The following is a 14226-nucleotide window of genomic DNA, read 5'->3' on the forward strand; positions in this document are numbered from 1 at the left end:
TATCTCATTTAAACTTCCCAACGACCCTATGACATGGCGCAACCACTAACATCCACACCTAACAGATGAGAAAACAAAGGCCCAGAGAGGCCAAGTCGTGTGCCCAAGGGTTACATAGCTAGTTTACAGCAGAGCTGGGATTGAACGCCAGGCAGCCTGTTTCCAAAGTCCATGGGTCTTGCCGCTGCATTGCATTACCTCTTGCCAGTCTCTGCTACCTCTGTCTGTGAAGGATCGTCATCTATACACTCAGTCCTGGCTCAGGCTGTCACGGTGACTGCAGGTGTTTGAAGCTGTGGGACTCAGTGGAAAAATAATTGAAAATGGGTTTGCTGTTTCTTTCTTTTCTTTTTCTTTCTTTCTTTCTTTTTTTTTTTTAGACAGGGTCTCACTCTGAGGCTGGAGTGCAGCAGTGGCACGATCTTGGCTCACTGCAACCTCTGGGTCCTGGGTTCAAGTGATTCTCATGCCTCATCCTCCTGAGTAGCTGGGATTACAGGCAAACACCAACACGCCCTCTCTTTCTTTCTCCTTCCTTCCTTCCTTCTTTTCTCTTCTTTTCTTTTCTCTTTTCCTTTCCTTTCTTTTCTTTTCCTTCCTTCCTTTCTTTCTCTTTCTTTTTCTTTCTTTTCTTTCTTTCTCTCTCTCTCTCTCTCTTTCTTTCTTTCCTTTCTGTCTTTCTCTTTCCTTTTTTTTTTTTTTTTCAGAGCGTTGCTCTGTTGCCCAGGCTAGAGTACAGTTGCACGATCTTGGCTCAGCGCAATCTTCACCTCCCAGGTTCAAATGATTTTCCTGCCTTAGCCCCCCAAGTAGCTGGGATTACAGGCATGCACCACCACGCCTGGCTGATTTTTGTATTTTTAGTAGAGACAGGCTTTCGCCATGTTGGCCAGGCTGGTCTCGAACTCCTGACCTCAAGTGATCCACCCGCCTCGGCCTCCCAAAGTGCTGGGATTACAGGCGTGAGCCACTGCACCTGGCTGTTTGCTGTTTCTTAACATGTGAGTTTCCAACCCAGTGGGTCCCACTTACATGTGCTGTTCTGCTTTGGACCGTAGGGAGCTGGGGTGCTGGACCCATCTCCCACCTTCTACAGCCTGGAGAGTGCTCCCAGATGACACAGCCAAGCTGGCGTGTTTTTCCCTCATTGGCGGAAAGTTCAGCAATCCCTGACTCCCTCACCCTGCCCTCTTGAGATTTAAAAAAATTTCCTCTTCTGGGCCTCAGAGCCGCCTCCTACCTGAGGTTTATTGCTTTCTCTGCACTTGCATTGAGCCTCTGCAGCCCTTTAAAAGGGGCAGAGCCTATAGTGTGATCAGCAGGTCCTGTCCCTAGGAGATAAGAGTATCTTGCACGGCAGGTGCAGGTTTCCCAGCAGCTCAGGCAAGAGTCCGATGTTTGTGCCATCCGATCCTGATGTCTGGAGAGGTGAGCCCTCTGTCGGCATCTTCCTCTCCAGGCTGGCAGAGCAAGGGGGGCTGTGAATTAATTCAAGGTTGGGGGTCGGGGCCTTCTATATCTGGATTTGCCTCCCACCCGTTTCTTCTATCCCTTTTTCCCTACGGCAGATAGCCATGTGTGAGCCTGAATTTGGCGATGACAAGGCCAGGGAGCCGAGCGTGGGTGGCAGGTGGCGAGTGTCCTGGTACGAACGGTTTGTGCAGCCATGCCTGGTCGAATTGCTGGGCTCTGCTCTCTTCATCTTCATCGGGTGCCTGTCGGTCATTGAGAATGGGACGGACACTGGGCTGCTGCAGCCGGCCCTGGCCCATGGGCTGGCTTTGGGGCTCGTGATTGCCACGCTGGGGAATATCAGGTGAGACCAGCTCTGAGGATTCAGCCTGATGCTGACTTGGGGTGCTGGGGGTGGAAAGCAAAGCCACTGTCAAGGACCCCTGGGCACATATGTATTCGGGATTTCAAGGAGCGCTCTGGATAACTATGGGGTTGGGAGTTAGACTGTCTGGGGTCAACTCTGGACCCTGCAGCCTGTGAGCTTGTGACTTTGAGCAAGTCATTCTCTTTTTGAGTAGCTGGATCACAGGCATGCGCCACAGCACCCAACTAATTTTTAAATTTTGTTGTAGAGATGGGGTCTCACTACGTTGCCCAGGCTAGTCTTGAACTCCTGGTCTCAAGCGATACTCCTGCCTTGGCTTCCCAAAGTTTTGGGATTACAGGCATGAGCCACCATGCCTGGCTGGCAAGTCACTCTCTAAACCCAAAGTTCCCCACCTAGAAAATGGGAATAGTAGCTTTTAAACGATTTTTTTTTCAAGCCAACACATCTATATTGCTAATCATGTACCAGGCACTAGTCTAATTACTTTATAGATATTAGTTATTTAATCCTCACAAAAGCCTTGCGGGGTAGGTCCTGTTATTAGCCCCATTATACAGCTGCAAAAGTGAAAGACTGTGTAATCTGTCCAAGCTTAGAGGGCCAGAAAGTGGCAGAGCTGGGAGTCAAGAACAAGCTGTCTGGCTCCAGCGCTCAAATCCAAGTGCCTTATGGGGGAGGCATGAGAATTAAATGAAGTAGAGCACCTGGCACACACCAAACATACAATAGGCATTGGTTGCTGTGTTATTGTTACCACTAGAAGGGGGTTTTAGGGAGAGCAGAAATGCTTAGAAGACCTGAGCCAGGTTTTCCCACGTGGCTATGCAGGGATCTGCAGTGGTCCTGGCTTGTCAAGAGGTGATCAAGAAGGAGGGGCAGGGAAAGGGACAGGCTTCTCTGGCTTAGCTCTCGTCTGGGTAGAGGCTCAGTGGGGAGGTCTGTGGACATGGCTGCTGGTTCCCAGGAGAGCCAGCCATCACGACGAAGATCTTGAATGGGGTGCCTGGCAGGGTGATCTGGGACATGGCTGGTCTGTATTAAATCTCACTCAAAAAATAGATCTGAATGAGGAAGCAGAAATACTGTTTCTGAGAAAACCAGAATGGAAAAGAGCTTTAATATCTCTTTAGGCCAGGCGCAGTGGCTCACGCCTGTAATCCCAGCACTTTGGGAGGCTGAGGCGGGTGGATCACCTGAGGTCAGGAGTTGGAGAGCAGCCTGACCAACATGGTGAAATCCTGTCTCTACTAAAGATACAAAAATTAGCTGGGTGTGGTGGCAGGCACCTGTAGTCCCAGCTACTTGGGAGGCTGAGGCAGGAGAATTGCTTGAACCAGGAGGGAGAGCTTGCAGTGAGCCGAGATTGCGCCACCGTACTCCAGCCTGGGCAACAGGGTAAGACTCGATCTCCAAAAAACAAACAAACAAACAAAAAACAAAAAAAACACATGTCTTTAGATGTCCAAGGGAGGCTGCAAGTGAAACAAAAAGTACATGATCTTCCCTTTGGACGGATGTGAGATTGAAGGCAACCTTTATCACTTCTTAGCAAGGTGACCACAGCAAGTTGCTGAAGCTTCTGTGTGCAGTGGTATAAATGTGAGTAATAATAATAGCTGATGTTTATTGAATGCTAACTACATAGATACTACTATGGGCTGTGCACCTATTAATTCTTTATATCTTTGCAATAGCTTTATCAGGCAGAGATCACTGAGGCACAGAGAGGTTATGTAACTTGGCCAACGTCACATAGCTCTTCAGTGGCAGAGTTGGGCTTTGAACCCAGGCCAGCTGGCTGGAAAGACCATCTCTTTGGCACTGCAAATACTGCCTCTCTGTTTGGCTTTTTTGACAAATATTTATTCAGCACCTACTGCGTGCCAGACACTGACTTTGAGGTTGTTCACTGGATCCAGGATGTATGTAAGTTATGTATGTAAGTTATAAGCACCCAGCACAGCACCTGGCACATAGTAAGTGCCAGAGAAATATTTGCTGAGTGAACAATGAATGAATGAATGAATGAATGAATGAATGTGTCTTGATTGTTTTATTGCTAATGAGTGTAAACCAGGAAATGTGTAGTTTTCGTTACCTGGCCCTCCTGGTAGAGCCATGCTCTGGGTGACAGTTTCTCTCCCCTTTGGGGCTCCTGTGGAAAGTCACCTCACCCTGACTCCATCTGTGTATCTCAGCAGAGCCCAGGTTAAGCTACTTAAGGCCAAGTAGGCCTGGCTGCCCCTCTTCCCAACCTGTGGAGTCTGAGCACTGGCTGGTGCTTTCCAACCATGCATGGAGGTCAGGCACGGTGGCTCACGCCTGTAATCCCAGCACTTTGGGAGGCCAAGGCAGGTGAATCACCTGAGGTCAGGAGTTCGAGATCAACCTGGCCAACATGGTGAAACCCCGTCTCTACCAAAAATACAAAAATTAGCCGGGCTTGGTGGCATGCCCCTGTTATCCCAGCTACTTGGGAGGCTGAAGCAGGAGAACTGCTTGAACCCAGGAGGCAGAGGTTGCAGTGAGCTGAGATTGCACCATTGCACTCCAGCCTGGGTGACAAAGGGGGACCCTGTCTCAAAAAAAAAAAAAAAAAACAAATCAAATCAAACCATGCATGGAGCTTATCTGAGGGCCTGGGCCCAGAGCTGAGCCAGACAAGTTGGGCTAGCTGGTCTCGAGGTATCAGGGTATTGGACAAAGTCCTTTTGTGCAGAGCTGAGGTCCTCTGTCCAGTCTCAACTGAATGTCCTATGTCCTTTGGAGGATGGGTAAACTCATTGGTGGGCTCTTTACATTTGGGGGGCACTTTGGTTCTTGCGTGACATGGGGAGTCTTGGGGTCCCTTTCTCTCTCACTGGGGAGTATCCATTCCTGGAAACCAGATGGATTCAGGAGGCCAAACTGTGACAATATTTCCTCCATCAGAGTGGGACTGGTTGGGACACCGATGTGAGTGCAGCCACCCTGGCTCTGGAGCCTGGGCTGGTTGAACATCTTGGTGAACACGAAGGCTCTTTACCCATGAGCCAGGGAGTGGCTGATCAACTGCAACCTGCCCTTTCACCTCAGGTTCTGACTTGTCTAATTCCCTTCCACACCCCAAACTTGCAATCCCAATCCCTAACCTGGTCATGAACCTCCAACTCCACCCCGTGATTCTCAATGCCATTTCCAGCCTGAACTCCAAATCTGCATTTTACACCCATCACACTTTCAGACCACAAGTAGGGTTTTCATTGGCTGAGCAGTTCAACCAATCAGGAGGTCTTATTCAGGGCCTAGCTACTCATAAGGGGAGACCTGGGCCGGGCACGGTAGGTCATGCCTGTAACCCCAGCACTTTGAGAGGCCAATGTGGGTGGATTGCTTGAGGTCAGGAGTTCGAGACCAGCCTGACCAACATGGTGAAACCTCGTCTCTATTAAAAATACAAAAATAAGCCGGGCGTGGTGGCACACACCTGTAGTTCCAGCTACTTGGGAGGCTGAGTCAGGAGAATTGCTTGAACTCAAAAGATGGAAGTTGCAGTGAGCCAAGATCACACCACTGCACTGCAGCCTGCACGACAGAGCAAGACTCCGTCTCATAAAATCAAACAAATCATAAGGGGAGGGCTGGATACGGCTCTTGGGCTACTAACTTGGAGCCTTGGTGTCTTAATCTGACCTGTGGCCACATCTCTAAAGGGCTGGAGGGAGGCTTGGAGGGAGTCAGGGAGGAGTTAAGGGATGGTCTCCCTACACGCTCTTCCTCCAGGGCCATCCTGGGGGCTGGGCTTCGGACTTAGAGACTGCCCTTTATCTCTTACCCTCTGCCTGGCATCTCAGGGAAAATGGAAGCAATTTGGTGCTTGAGCTGGGCCTTGGACTGACTCTCACCCTGAGAGGCCAGCCTGGTGGATTGGCTGGGACACGCTGTCTCAAGTGCCAGCCATGTGGTCAGCCCTGGGCTCATGACTTCCTCTGCTCTTGTGGGTTACAGTGGTGGACACTTCAACCCTGCGGTGTCCCTGGCAGCCATGCTGATCGGAGGCCTCAACCTGGTGATGCTCCTCCCGTACTGGGTCTCACAGCTGCTCGGGGGCCTGCTCGGGGCTGCCTTGGCCAAGGTGGGTAAACCCCAGGGGCTGGACTAGTCTTCCTCTCTGATGGGGCTGCTGGAGTTGCATGATGTGTGTGTGTGGGGGACAGTGGGGAGTGGGGAGTGGGGAAATGTCCAGTCTTTTGCTTGTTTCTGCCAGTGGAATTGGTGGATGTTTTTTTTTCTCTCTTTCTTATTGCATTTTATTGTATTTTTTATTTATTTGTTTTTTTGAGATGGAGTCTCGCTCTGTCACCCAGGCTGGAGTGCAGTGGCCTGATCTTGGCTCACTGCAACCTCTGCCTCCTGGGCTCAAACAATTCTCCTGCCTCAGCCTCCTGAGTAACTGGGATTACAGGTGCATGCCACCACGCCCAGCTAATTTTTGTATTTTTAGTAGACGGGGTTTCATCATGTTGGCCAGGCTGGTCTTGAACTCCTGAGCTCAAGTGATCTGCCTGCCTCGGCCTCCCAAAGTGCTGGGGTTACAGGCGTAAGCCACTGCGCCTGGCCTCTCTTTTTTATTTTAGAGATAGGGTCTCACTCTGTTGTCCAGGCTGGAGTGCGGTGGTGCAATCACAGCTCACTGCAAGCTGGACCTCCTGGGCTCAAGTGATCCTCCTGCCTCAGCCTCTTGAGTAGCTGGTACTATAGGTGTGTGTCACCACACCCAACTAATTTTAAAAAAGTTTTTGTAGAGGTGGGCTCTCACTGTGTTGACCACATTGGTCTCCAACTCCTGGCCTCAAGTGATCTTCCTGCCTTGGCCTCCCAAAGTGCTGGGATTACAGGCATGAGCCACCGAGCCTGGCCAGCCACAGAGTTTTCATAGCTTTATGCATAAATCCATGGATAGACTTTCTCCCTTCATCCCTCTTTTTCTTTTTTTTTTTCTCTCTTTCTTTCTTTTCTTTTGCCCTTAAGTCTCGGTTCAGCCAGGGACACTTCAAGCCCTTCAAGATGTGGGCCTTGCTTGGCGTGTGTGTAGGGGGTCGTGGATGGGGGAGCCCTGTTAGCTTGGCTGTGATAAGGTCTGAGGCTGTAAGTGCTGACCCACCACTGACTTTGTTCTCAAGCCTCACTTTACTGTCATCCCCTGCTGTGGTCTCTCCATGTCCCAATTTGAGAGCCACAGCCTGTTCCCCAGTCTGTGGAACACGCCTGGGACCTTCCTTCTCTGCTTCTGCTCTGAAAAGCAGTGGCCAGACTCGAGTTCAAGCCCTGCCACTCAAAACCTGTCAAATATGGTTCTGACAGTTGCGGGGCAGCAGGGTTCCCTAAGCACATTCTTCCTGCTAAGTGTTTTACACATATTCTCTTATTTCATCTCCCAGCAACTTTACGAAAAACCATAGTCAGTTCATAGAGAGTGCTTACCTTGTGCCAGGCACACCAATGGCCTTGTCTGTGAACTGGGAGCTGTCAGTATCATCTCTATTTTATAGATGAGAAAACAGAGGTGCAGAGAAGCAGGTAACTTGCTCAAGTTCAAACGTGCCTGTAAGCAGCACAGCCCCGACTGGGTCCAGAGTCCAGAAGCTTGTGCACTGCACTGTCTTTCCCCTTAGGGGCTGTGATAGCCCTGAGGCCGATTGCCCATAGAAATAATTGAGCTCAGGCTTCAGGGCTCTCTGCACATGCCCCTTCCACGGTTCTATGGAGGCTTAGCAATGAGTTCACCTGATCATATGTGTTTGTAAAGTTTCTGAGAGTAAGGTATTTTTAGCTGCGCATGGCGGCTGATGCCTGTGATCCCAGCATTTTGGGAGACAGAGGCGGGAGGATCACTGGAGTGATCCTAGGAGTTCCAGACCAGCCTGGGCAACATAGCAAGACCTTCCATCTCTACAAAAAATTTTAAAAAAACATTAGGTGGGCATGGTTGGTATGCACCTGTGGTCCCAGCTACATGAGAGGCTGAGGTAGGAGGAACACTGGAGCCCAGGAGGTCGAGGCTGCAGTGAGCTGTGATCGTGTCACTGCACTCCAGCCTGAGCGACAGAGCTAGACTCTGACTCAAAGAAAAAAAAAAAGATAGTTTATGTTCTTTTTCTCAAAGAGGATCATCTAAGTTACATAAGCTTTAGGCCTGTAACCTGGAGCCATGACTGGGTTATCCCCGTTTTTCTTTTTCTTTCTTTTTTTTTTTTTGAGATGGAGTCTTGCTCTGTTGTTCAAGCTGGAGTGCAGTGGTGTGATCTCAGCTCACTGCAACCTCTGCTTCCAGAGTTCAAGTGATTCTTGTGCCTCAGACTCCTGAGCAGCTGGGATTACAGGTGCCCGCCACTTCACCCAGCTAATTTTTGTATTTTTAGTGGATATGGGGTTTCACCATGTTGGCAAGGCTGGTCTTGAACTCCTGGGATCTAGTGACCCACCCATCTCAGCCTCCCAAAGTGCTGGGGTTGCTGACGTGAGCCACCACACCTAGCCCCATTCCTATTTTTCAGCTGAACAAAGTGAGGCTCAGAGAGCTTCAGTAGTTCACGCAGGGTCACACAGTAAAATCTGGCAGAGCTGGGATGTGGATGCAGGTATATCTAACTGAAATTGGACATAACCCTTCACTGGCCCTTAAGGTGGGTAGGCATGTGTGTTTTAGGCCCTCTCCCCTCAGTTTCCAGCTGTCTCTGCCCCACTGTGAGGCTGAGCATCTTCTCTGTGCAGGCGGTGAGTCCCGAGGAGAGGTTCTGGAATGCATCTGGGGCGGCCTTTGTGACAGTCCAGGAGAAGGGGCAGGTGGCAGGGGCGTTGGGGGCAGAGATCATCCTGACGATGCTGCTGGCCCTGGCTGTATGCATGGGTGCCATAAATGAGAAGACAAAGGGCCCTCTGGCCCCGTTCTCCATCGGCTTTGCCGTCACCGTGGATATCCTGGCCGGGTGAGTGTCCCTTGGCAGTGGGGTGACCATGCCCAGATCTGCACTGTTCAGCTCTGGGGGATTTCAGGCCTGAGGGTCACAGATTCAGTTGCTATTAGGGGCTAGAAAGGTGCTGCAAATGGGGAGGTGGGCTGGCATCAGGCAGACAACAGGGAGTGGTGGGGACTGCGGTGTCAGAGGTGCTGCAGTCAGTTCAGCTCTTGTCAATTATTGCTGGGTACATGGGTCTGGGGTGATGCTTTCATTCAAAGGAAGTCAGAAATTTAAATCTGTATGTGATGTTTTCCAATTTTGGTAGTGTAAATACAACATTTCTGTGAATTGTGTTCATTCAGTTGGCGGACAGCCAGGTTTTAGCCTCAGGCTTACAAAGAGCATCTGTAGCTGTTGTCTCATTTATTTTGAGACTCCCAGCAGGCTTTGGAAGGGATTAAGGAGACAAGACTGGGGATGATGTCTTCCGTTTTATAGATAAGGAAACTGAGGCTTAGAGAGGACAGAAGTAACTTATTTAAGGTCAGTGGGCAGTGGCAAATTAAGTGATAGATTTGGGACAAGAGGCTGAGTGAATCCTTTTTATTTTTCTTGTAGAGATGGGGGTCACCCTATGTTGCCCAGGCTGGTCTTGAACTCCTGGCTTCAAGCCATCCTCCTGCGTTGGCCTCTCAAAGTATTGGAATTACAGGCATGAGCCACAGTGCGTAGCCCAGGGAGCCCCTCCCTAATGTCTGACTCTTTCCTTTCGTTTGGACACAGAGCCAAGTCTAACCTTTCTCCTGGGTCAGCTCTCCCTCAACTTTGGGAGGTGGAGCCTGGGGCAGGCTGGGGAATGTGTAAAGCTGTGGCCATGCTTTGCTGCCCCCTAGTGGCCTTTGATTCACTTACAAGCCTTTTTTTTTTTTTTTTTTTTTTTTTTTTTGCTCTGTCGCCCAGGCTGGAGTGCAGTGGGGTGATCTCGGCTCACTGCAAGCTCCGCTTCCCAGGTTCACGCCATTTTCCTGCCTCAGCCTCACGAGTATCTGGGACTACAGGCGTCCGCCACCATGCCCGGCTAATTTTTTTTTGTATTTTTAGTAGAGACGGGGTTTCACTGTATTAGGCAGGATGGTCTCGATCTCCTGATCTCATGATCCGCCTGCCTCGGCCTCCCAAAGTGCTGGGATTACAGGCGTGAGCCACCGCGCCCGGCCTACTTACAAGCTTTTTGACTTCGAAGCTGGACACAGGGTGGGGATGAGGTCTACAGGCCGCCAGCTGGAGAGAATGGGGTAAAGACAGAGCCCCAGAACAAGAGGGGTGCACCTGGGGAAGAGTCTCCTTGTAGGAGATTCTGGGTCTTAAGCTTGTGGTGCAACAAGGGCCTCATCTGGACCAGCTAGATTAGTTAATGCTTTTCGTACATTAATTATATTCGAGGTGTGGGCTCCATTTGCATTTTCTCATTCACTCCTGATGACAACCTATGGGATAGTCACTTTCACCTCACTTGAACACAGAGAGGTTCATGGAGGTTCCCACACTTAGAACTATCTGGGCTGGGGTTTTTCTTTCTTTATATATATATTTTTTAATTTTTGTGGGTGAACCTAGTAGATATATATATTTCTGGGTTACATGAGATGTTTTGATACAGGCATGCAATGCATAATTATCACATCAAGGTGAATGGGGTATTCATCCCCTCAAGCATTTATTTTTTGTGTCACAAACAATCCACTTACACTCTTCATTATTTTATTTTATTTTTAGTTTTAGTTTTTGAGACAGAGACTTGCTCTGTCACCCAGGCTGGAGTGCAGTGGCATGATCATGGCTCACTGCAACTTCCAACCCCCAGGTTCAAGCGATTCTCCTGGCTTAGCCTCCCCAGTAGCTGGGATTACAGGCACATGCCACCACACCTGGCTAATTTTTGTATTTTTAGTAGGAACGGGGTTTCACCATTTTGGCCAGGCTGGTCTCGAACTCCTGACCTCAAGTGATCTGCCTGCCTTGGCCTCCTAAACTGCTGGGATTTCAGGCATGAGCCACTGTGTCTGGCTGAGGTTACATGAGATGTTTTGATACAGGTACGCAATGTGTAACAATCACATCAAAGTAAACGGGGTATTCATCCCCTCAAGCATTTATTCTTTGGGTCACAAACAATCCTATGATACACTTTTCATTATTTTATAATGTGTGGGCTGGGTTTTGAATCTAGGTCAGCTTAACTCCAAAAGGATTGAAACTGATTGACTTTCCTTTTGTAGACTTTGGAGCAGATGTAGCTCCAGCTTCTCTTCCTGCCATCGCCGAGCAGGCATTTTTGCTGGGCATTCTGGGAGTGCCTGACTGCACGCCCAGCGGGGAGCCACGCTTTCTGCTTCCTGGTGCTAATAGCCCCTCTACCTTCTTTAGGATCTACCTAGGAGCTCATGATGTAGGAGTTTAGAGAGGGTTTCTGGGTGGTGTGTGACTAGGCCTAGTTGGGGACATGAGGTGAGGTGGGGCCTGGCTGGGATCCTGGTGACCTTGGTTGCCTGGGTGTTTGCAGGGGTACTGTGTCTGGAGGCTGCATGAACCCCGCCCGTGCTTTTGGACCTGCGGTGGTGGCCAACCACTGGGACTTCCACTGGATCTACTGGCTGGGCCCACTCCTGGCTGGCCTGCTTGTTGGACTGCTCATTAGGTAGGAGTGTGACACAGGGTCACCGGCCCATTGGATGGGCACTTGGCAACATCTCCCAGAGAGTCCGGGGCTAGAGGGCTAGGCTCTCACCTGGGTTTGGAAGAGAAAAGAGGGAGCCTCTTTAGAGGCAAAGAAAATGGCTCCATCTAGAAGCTTTGGTTGCAAGTGACAGAGATCTATTTCAAAACAGCTTATGTCATAAAGAGGAATTCATTGGCTCACATCATCAAAAACTTCACAGGTAGCAGTGGTTTCAGATGGTGCTCAAACAATGTCTTTAGGACTTGGTCTTTCTCTTTTTTTTTTTTTTTTTTTTTTGACAGAGTCTCCCTCTGTTGCCCAGGCTGGAGTGCAGTGGTGTGATTCTGGCTCATTGCAACCTCCGCCCCTGGATTCAAGAGATTCTCCTGCCTCAGCCTGCCAAGCAGCTGGGACTACAGGAGCCGCCACCATGCCCAGCTAATTTTTATATTTTTAGTAGAGTCAGGGTTTCACCGTGTCGACCAGGCTGGTCTCGAACTCCTGACCTCATGTGATCCACCTGCCTGGGCCTCCCAAAGTGCTAGGATTACAGGCATGAGCCACCGCGCCCAGCCAGTTTTTGTAAATTTTTTTTGGTAGAGATGGGGCTTCACCGTGTTGGCCAGGCTGGTCTCCAACTCCTGACCTCAAGTGATCTGCCTCCCAAAGCGCTGGGTTACAGGCGTGAGCCACTGCACCCAGCTTCATTTATTTCTGGGCTTTCAGAGTGGCAGCAATGAGCATCTTCAGGAAAAGGGTTAGAAACCAAGCAGGACCCGGGCATGTGGCTCATGCCTGTAATCCCAGCACTTTGGGAGGCCAAGGTGGGTGGACCACTTGAAGTCAGGAGTTGGAGACCAGCCTGGTCAACAGGGTAAAACCCTGTCTCTACTAAAAATACAAAAATCAGCCAGGTGTGATGGTGCTTGTCTATAGTCCCAGCTACTCGGGAGGCTGAGGTATGAGAATTGCTTGAACCCAGGAGGTGGAAGCTGCAGTGAGCTGAGATCATGCTACTGTACTCCAGCCTGGGTGAGTGAGACTCTGTCTCAATTAAAAAAAAAAAAAAGAAACCAAGCAGGAAACTGTCTCTCTCTCTGCAAGGGGATCTGGGTATTAAGGCTGGGGAGGCTCAGGAAGTCATCTCTCTGGAGACTTCTGAGCCTGGAGACATAAGGCGAAGGGCCGGGTCTCTCCTCCAGGGCAGAGACCTTACTGGGTCATCTTTCTTGCAGGTGCTTCATTGGAGATGGGAAGACCCGCCTCATCCTGAAGTCTCGGTGAAGCCGAGCTCGTGGGATTCCTGCTGCTCCAGGTGTCCTCAGCTCACCTGTCCCAGACTGAGGACAGGAGAGTTCCTGCATTTCCTGCCAGGGCAGAGGCCTGGAGGAGCCACCCCCCGCTTCCACTGCTTGGGCCTGCTTTCTCAGATGGACTGACTGCTGAGGAGGCTCTAGGTTCTTGGAATTCCTTTGTGCTCATCAGAGACCCCAGCCTGGGGAACACGCTGCCCGCGCTGCCCAGAGAGCAGTGCAAACACCACAACACGAGGGTGCTTCTTGAGAGGAAGGTCCCCGAGTTGGACAAGGAGGCTGTTTCTGCACATCAGAAACATCATTTCCTGCACCCCATTTCTTTCTTGATTGCTTTGTTGTAGAAGGGCCTTCTGGGGCCCGGCCACTTCCTTGCTTCTCAAGCTGACAATTCTCACTTTGCAATAAATAGTCCAGTATTTCCTTCCACGTGCCACTGGCTTGCCTTTCATTTGAGAAATGGGCACTGCTGAGGAGAAAGCAAGCACAAAAAAGTCTGGGGTTAGGCCTTGGCTGTCCAGAGCAGCTGATCCTATAGCCCAGCTCAGAGTTGTGGGCCACGGCAGGCACTTGAAGTTGAGGCCAGACCAGAGCCTGTCTCCACTTGGACAGGCCCATCCTGGAGCTCTGTCTGGAGCTCAGAGTGTATATTGAGTCCAATTTGGAGTCTAGTCAGAGTCAATTCCAGATCACAGACTTCAGGATCCTGCTGAAAAGCCCCAGGCAGAGTCGAGAGTCTGGCTGAGTGCCCAGTGCTGTCCCTACTCGAGTGCTTGGTGCTGTCCGGGACATGGGTCAGCCCATTCATTCACTCTAGGTAGGAAGGTGGGGGGGTGGGTGGGCTTCGGATGGGCTGCAAGAATTCCCTGAGGAAATATTAGGTTGGTGCAAAATATATATATATATATTTTTTGAGACAGAGTCTTGCTCTGTCACCCAGGCTGGAGTGCAGTGGCACGATCTCAGCTCACTTCAACCTCTGCCTCCCGGGTTCAAGCGCTTCTCCTGCCTCAGCCTCCCAAGTAGCTGGGATTATAGGCGTATGCCACCATGCCCAGCTAATTTTTGTATTTTTAGTAGAGACGGGGTTTCACCATGTTGGTCAGGCTGGTCTTGAACTCCTGACCTCAAGTGATCCACCCACCTCGGTCTCCCAAAGTGCTGGGATTACAGGTGTGAGCCACGGTGCCCAGCCAGTTGCCCAGCCAGCCCGTTACTTTCAATGGCAAAAACTGCAATTACTTTTGCACTAACATAATAGAATCCTGAACAAGAGACACAGTACAGGCCTGAAGAGCCAGTGGCACTTGGGTGCAAGATAGGAGTATAACAAATAAGAAAGGACGGAAAGACACACCCTGGAAGTCACCCCTTTGAAGTAGAGTGTGTGTCTTCTCCATAAGAATCGAT

The 14226-nt window shown here is 50.3% G+C and overlaps 1 protein-coding gene across 2 annotated transcripts; it reads left to right on the top strand.

Moving 5' to 3' along the window:
* The first annotated feature begins 252 nt into the window (after positions 1 to 252).
* On the top strand, positions 253 to 13245 carry AQP8 (aquaporin 8). 2 transcript variants are annotated; one of them, XM_054452867.2, is made up of 6 exons: positions 253 to 283; positions 1569 to 1816; positions 5831 to 5957; positions 8597 to 8811; positions 11348 to 11482; positions 12739 to 13245. In XM_054452867.2, the coding sequence occupies exons 2-6, from the start codon at positions 1575 to 1577 to the stop codon at positions 12785 to 12787; spliced, it is 768 nt and encodes a 255-aa protein (XP_054308842.1). In that variant the 5' UTR covers positions 253 to 283; positions 1569 to 1574; the 3' UTR covers positions 12788 to 13245. The 2 variants fall into 2 exon arrangements, with proteins under 2 accessions (XP_054308842.1, XP_054308841.1); XM_054452866.2 differs by lacking the exon at positions 253 to 283 and adding an exon at positions 1251 to 1428.
* The last annotated feature ends 981 nt before the right edge of the window (positions 13246 to 14226 follow it).

Source organism: Pongo pygmaeus, chromosome 18 (assembly GCF_028885625.2).
Source record: "Pongo pygmaeus isolate AG05252 chromosome 18, NHGRI_mPonPyg2-v2.0_pri, whole genome shotgun sequence".
NCBI lineage: Eukaryota > Metazoa > Chordata > Mammalia > Primates > Hominidae > Pongo > Pongo pygmaeus.

Bases quoted from the DNA above. Each gene is read 5' to 3' on its own strand.
- AQP8 (XM_054452866.2), top strand. The intron at 5,958-8,596 runs GTGGGTAAACCC...TTCTCTGTGCAG, and splicing joins TCGGGGCTGCCTTGGCCAAG to GCGGTGAGTCCCGAGGAGAG. The intron at 11,483-12,738 runs GTAGGAGTGTGA...TCTTTCTTGCAG, and splicing joins CTTGTTGGACTGCTCATTAG to GTGCTTCATTGGAGATGGGA.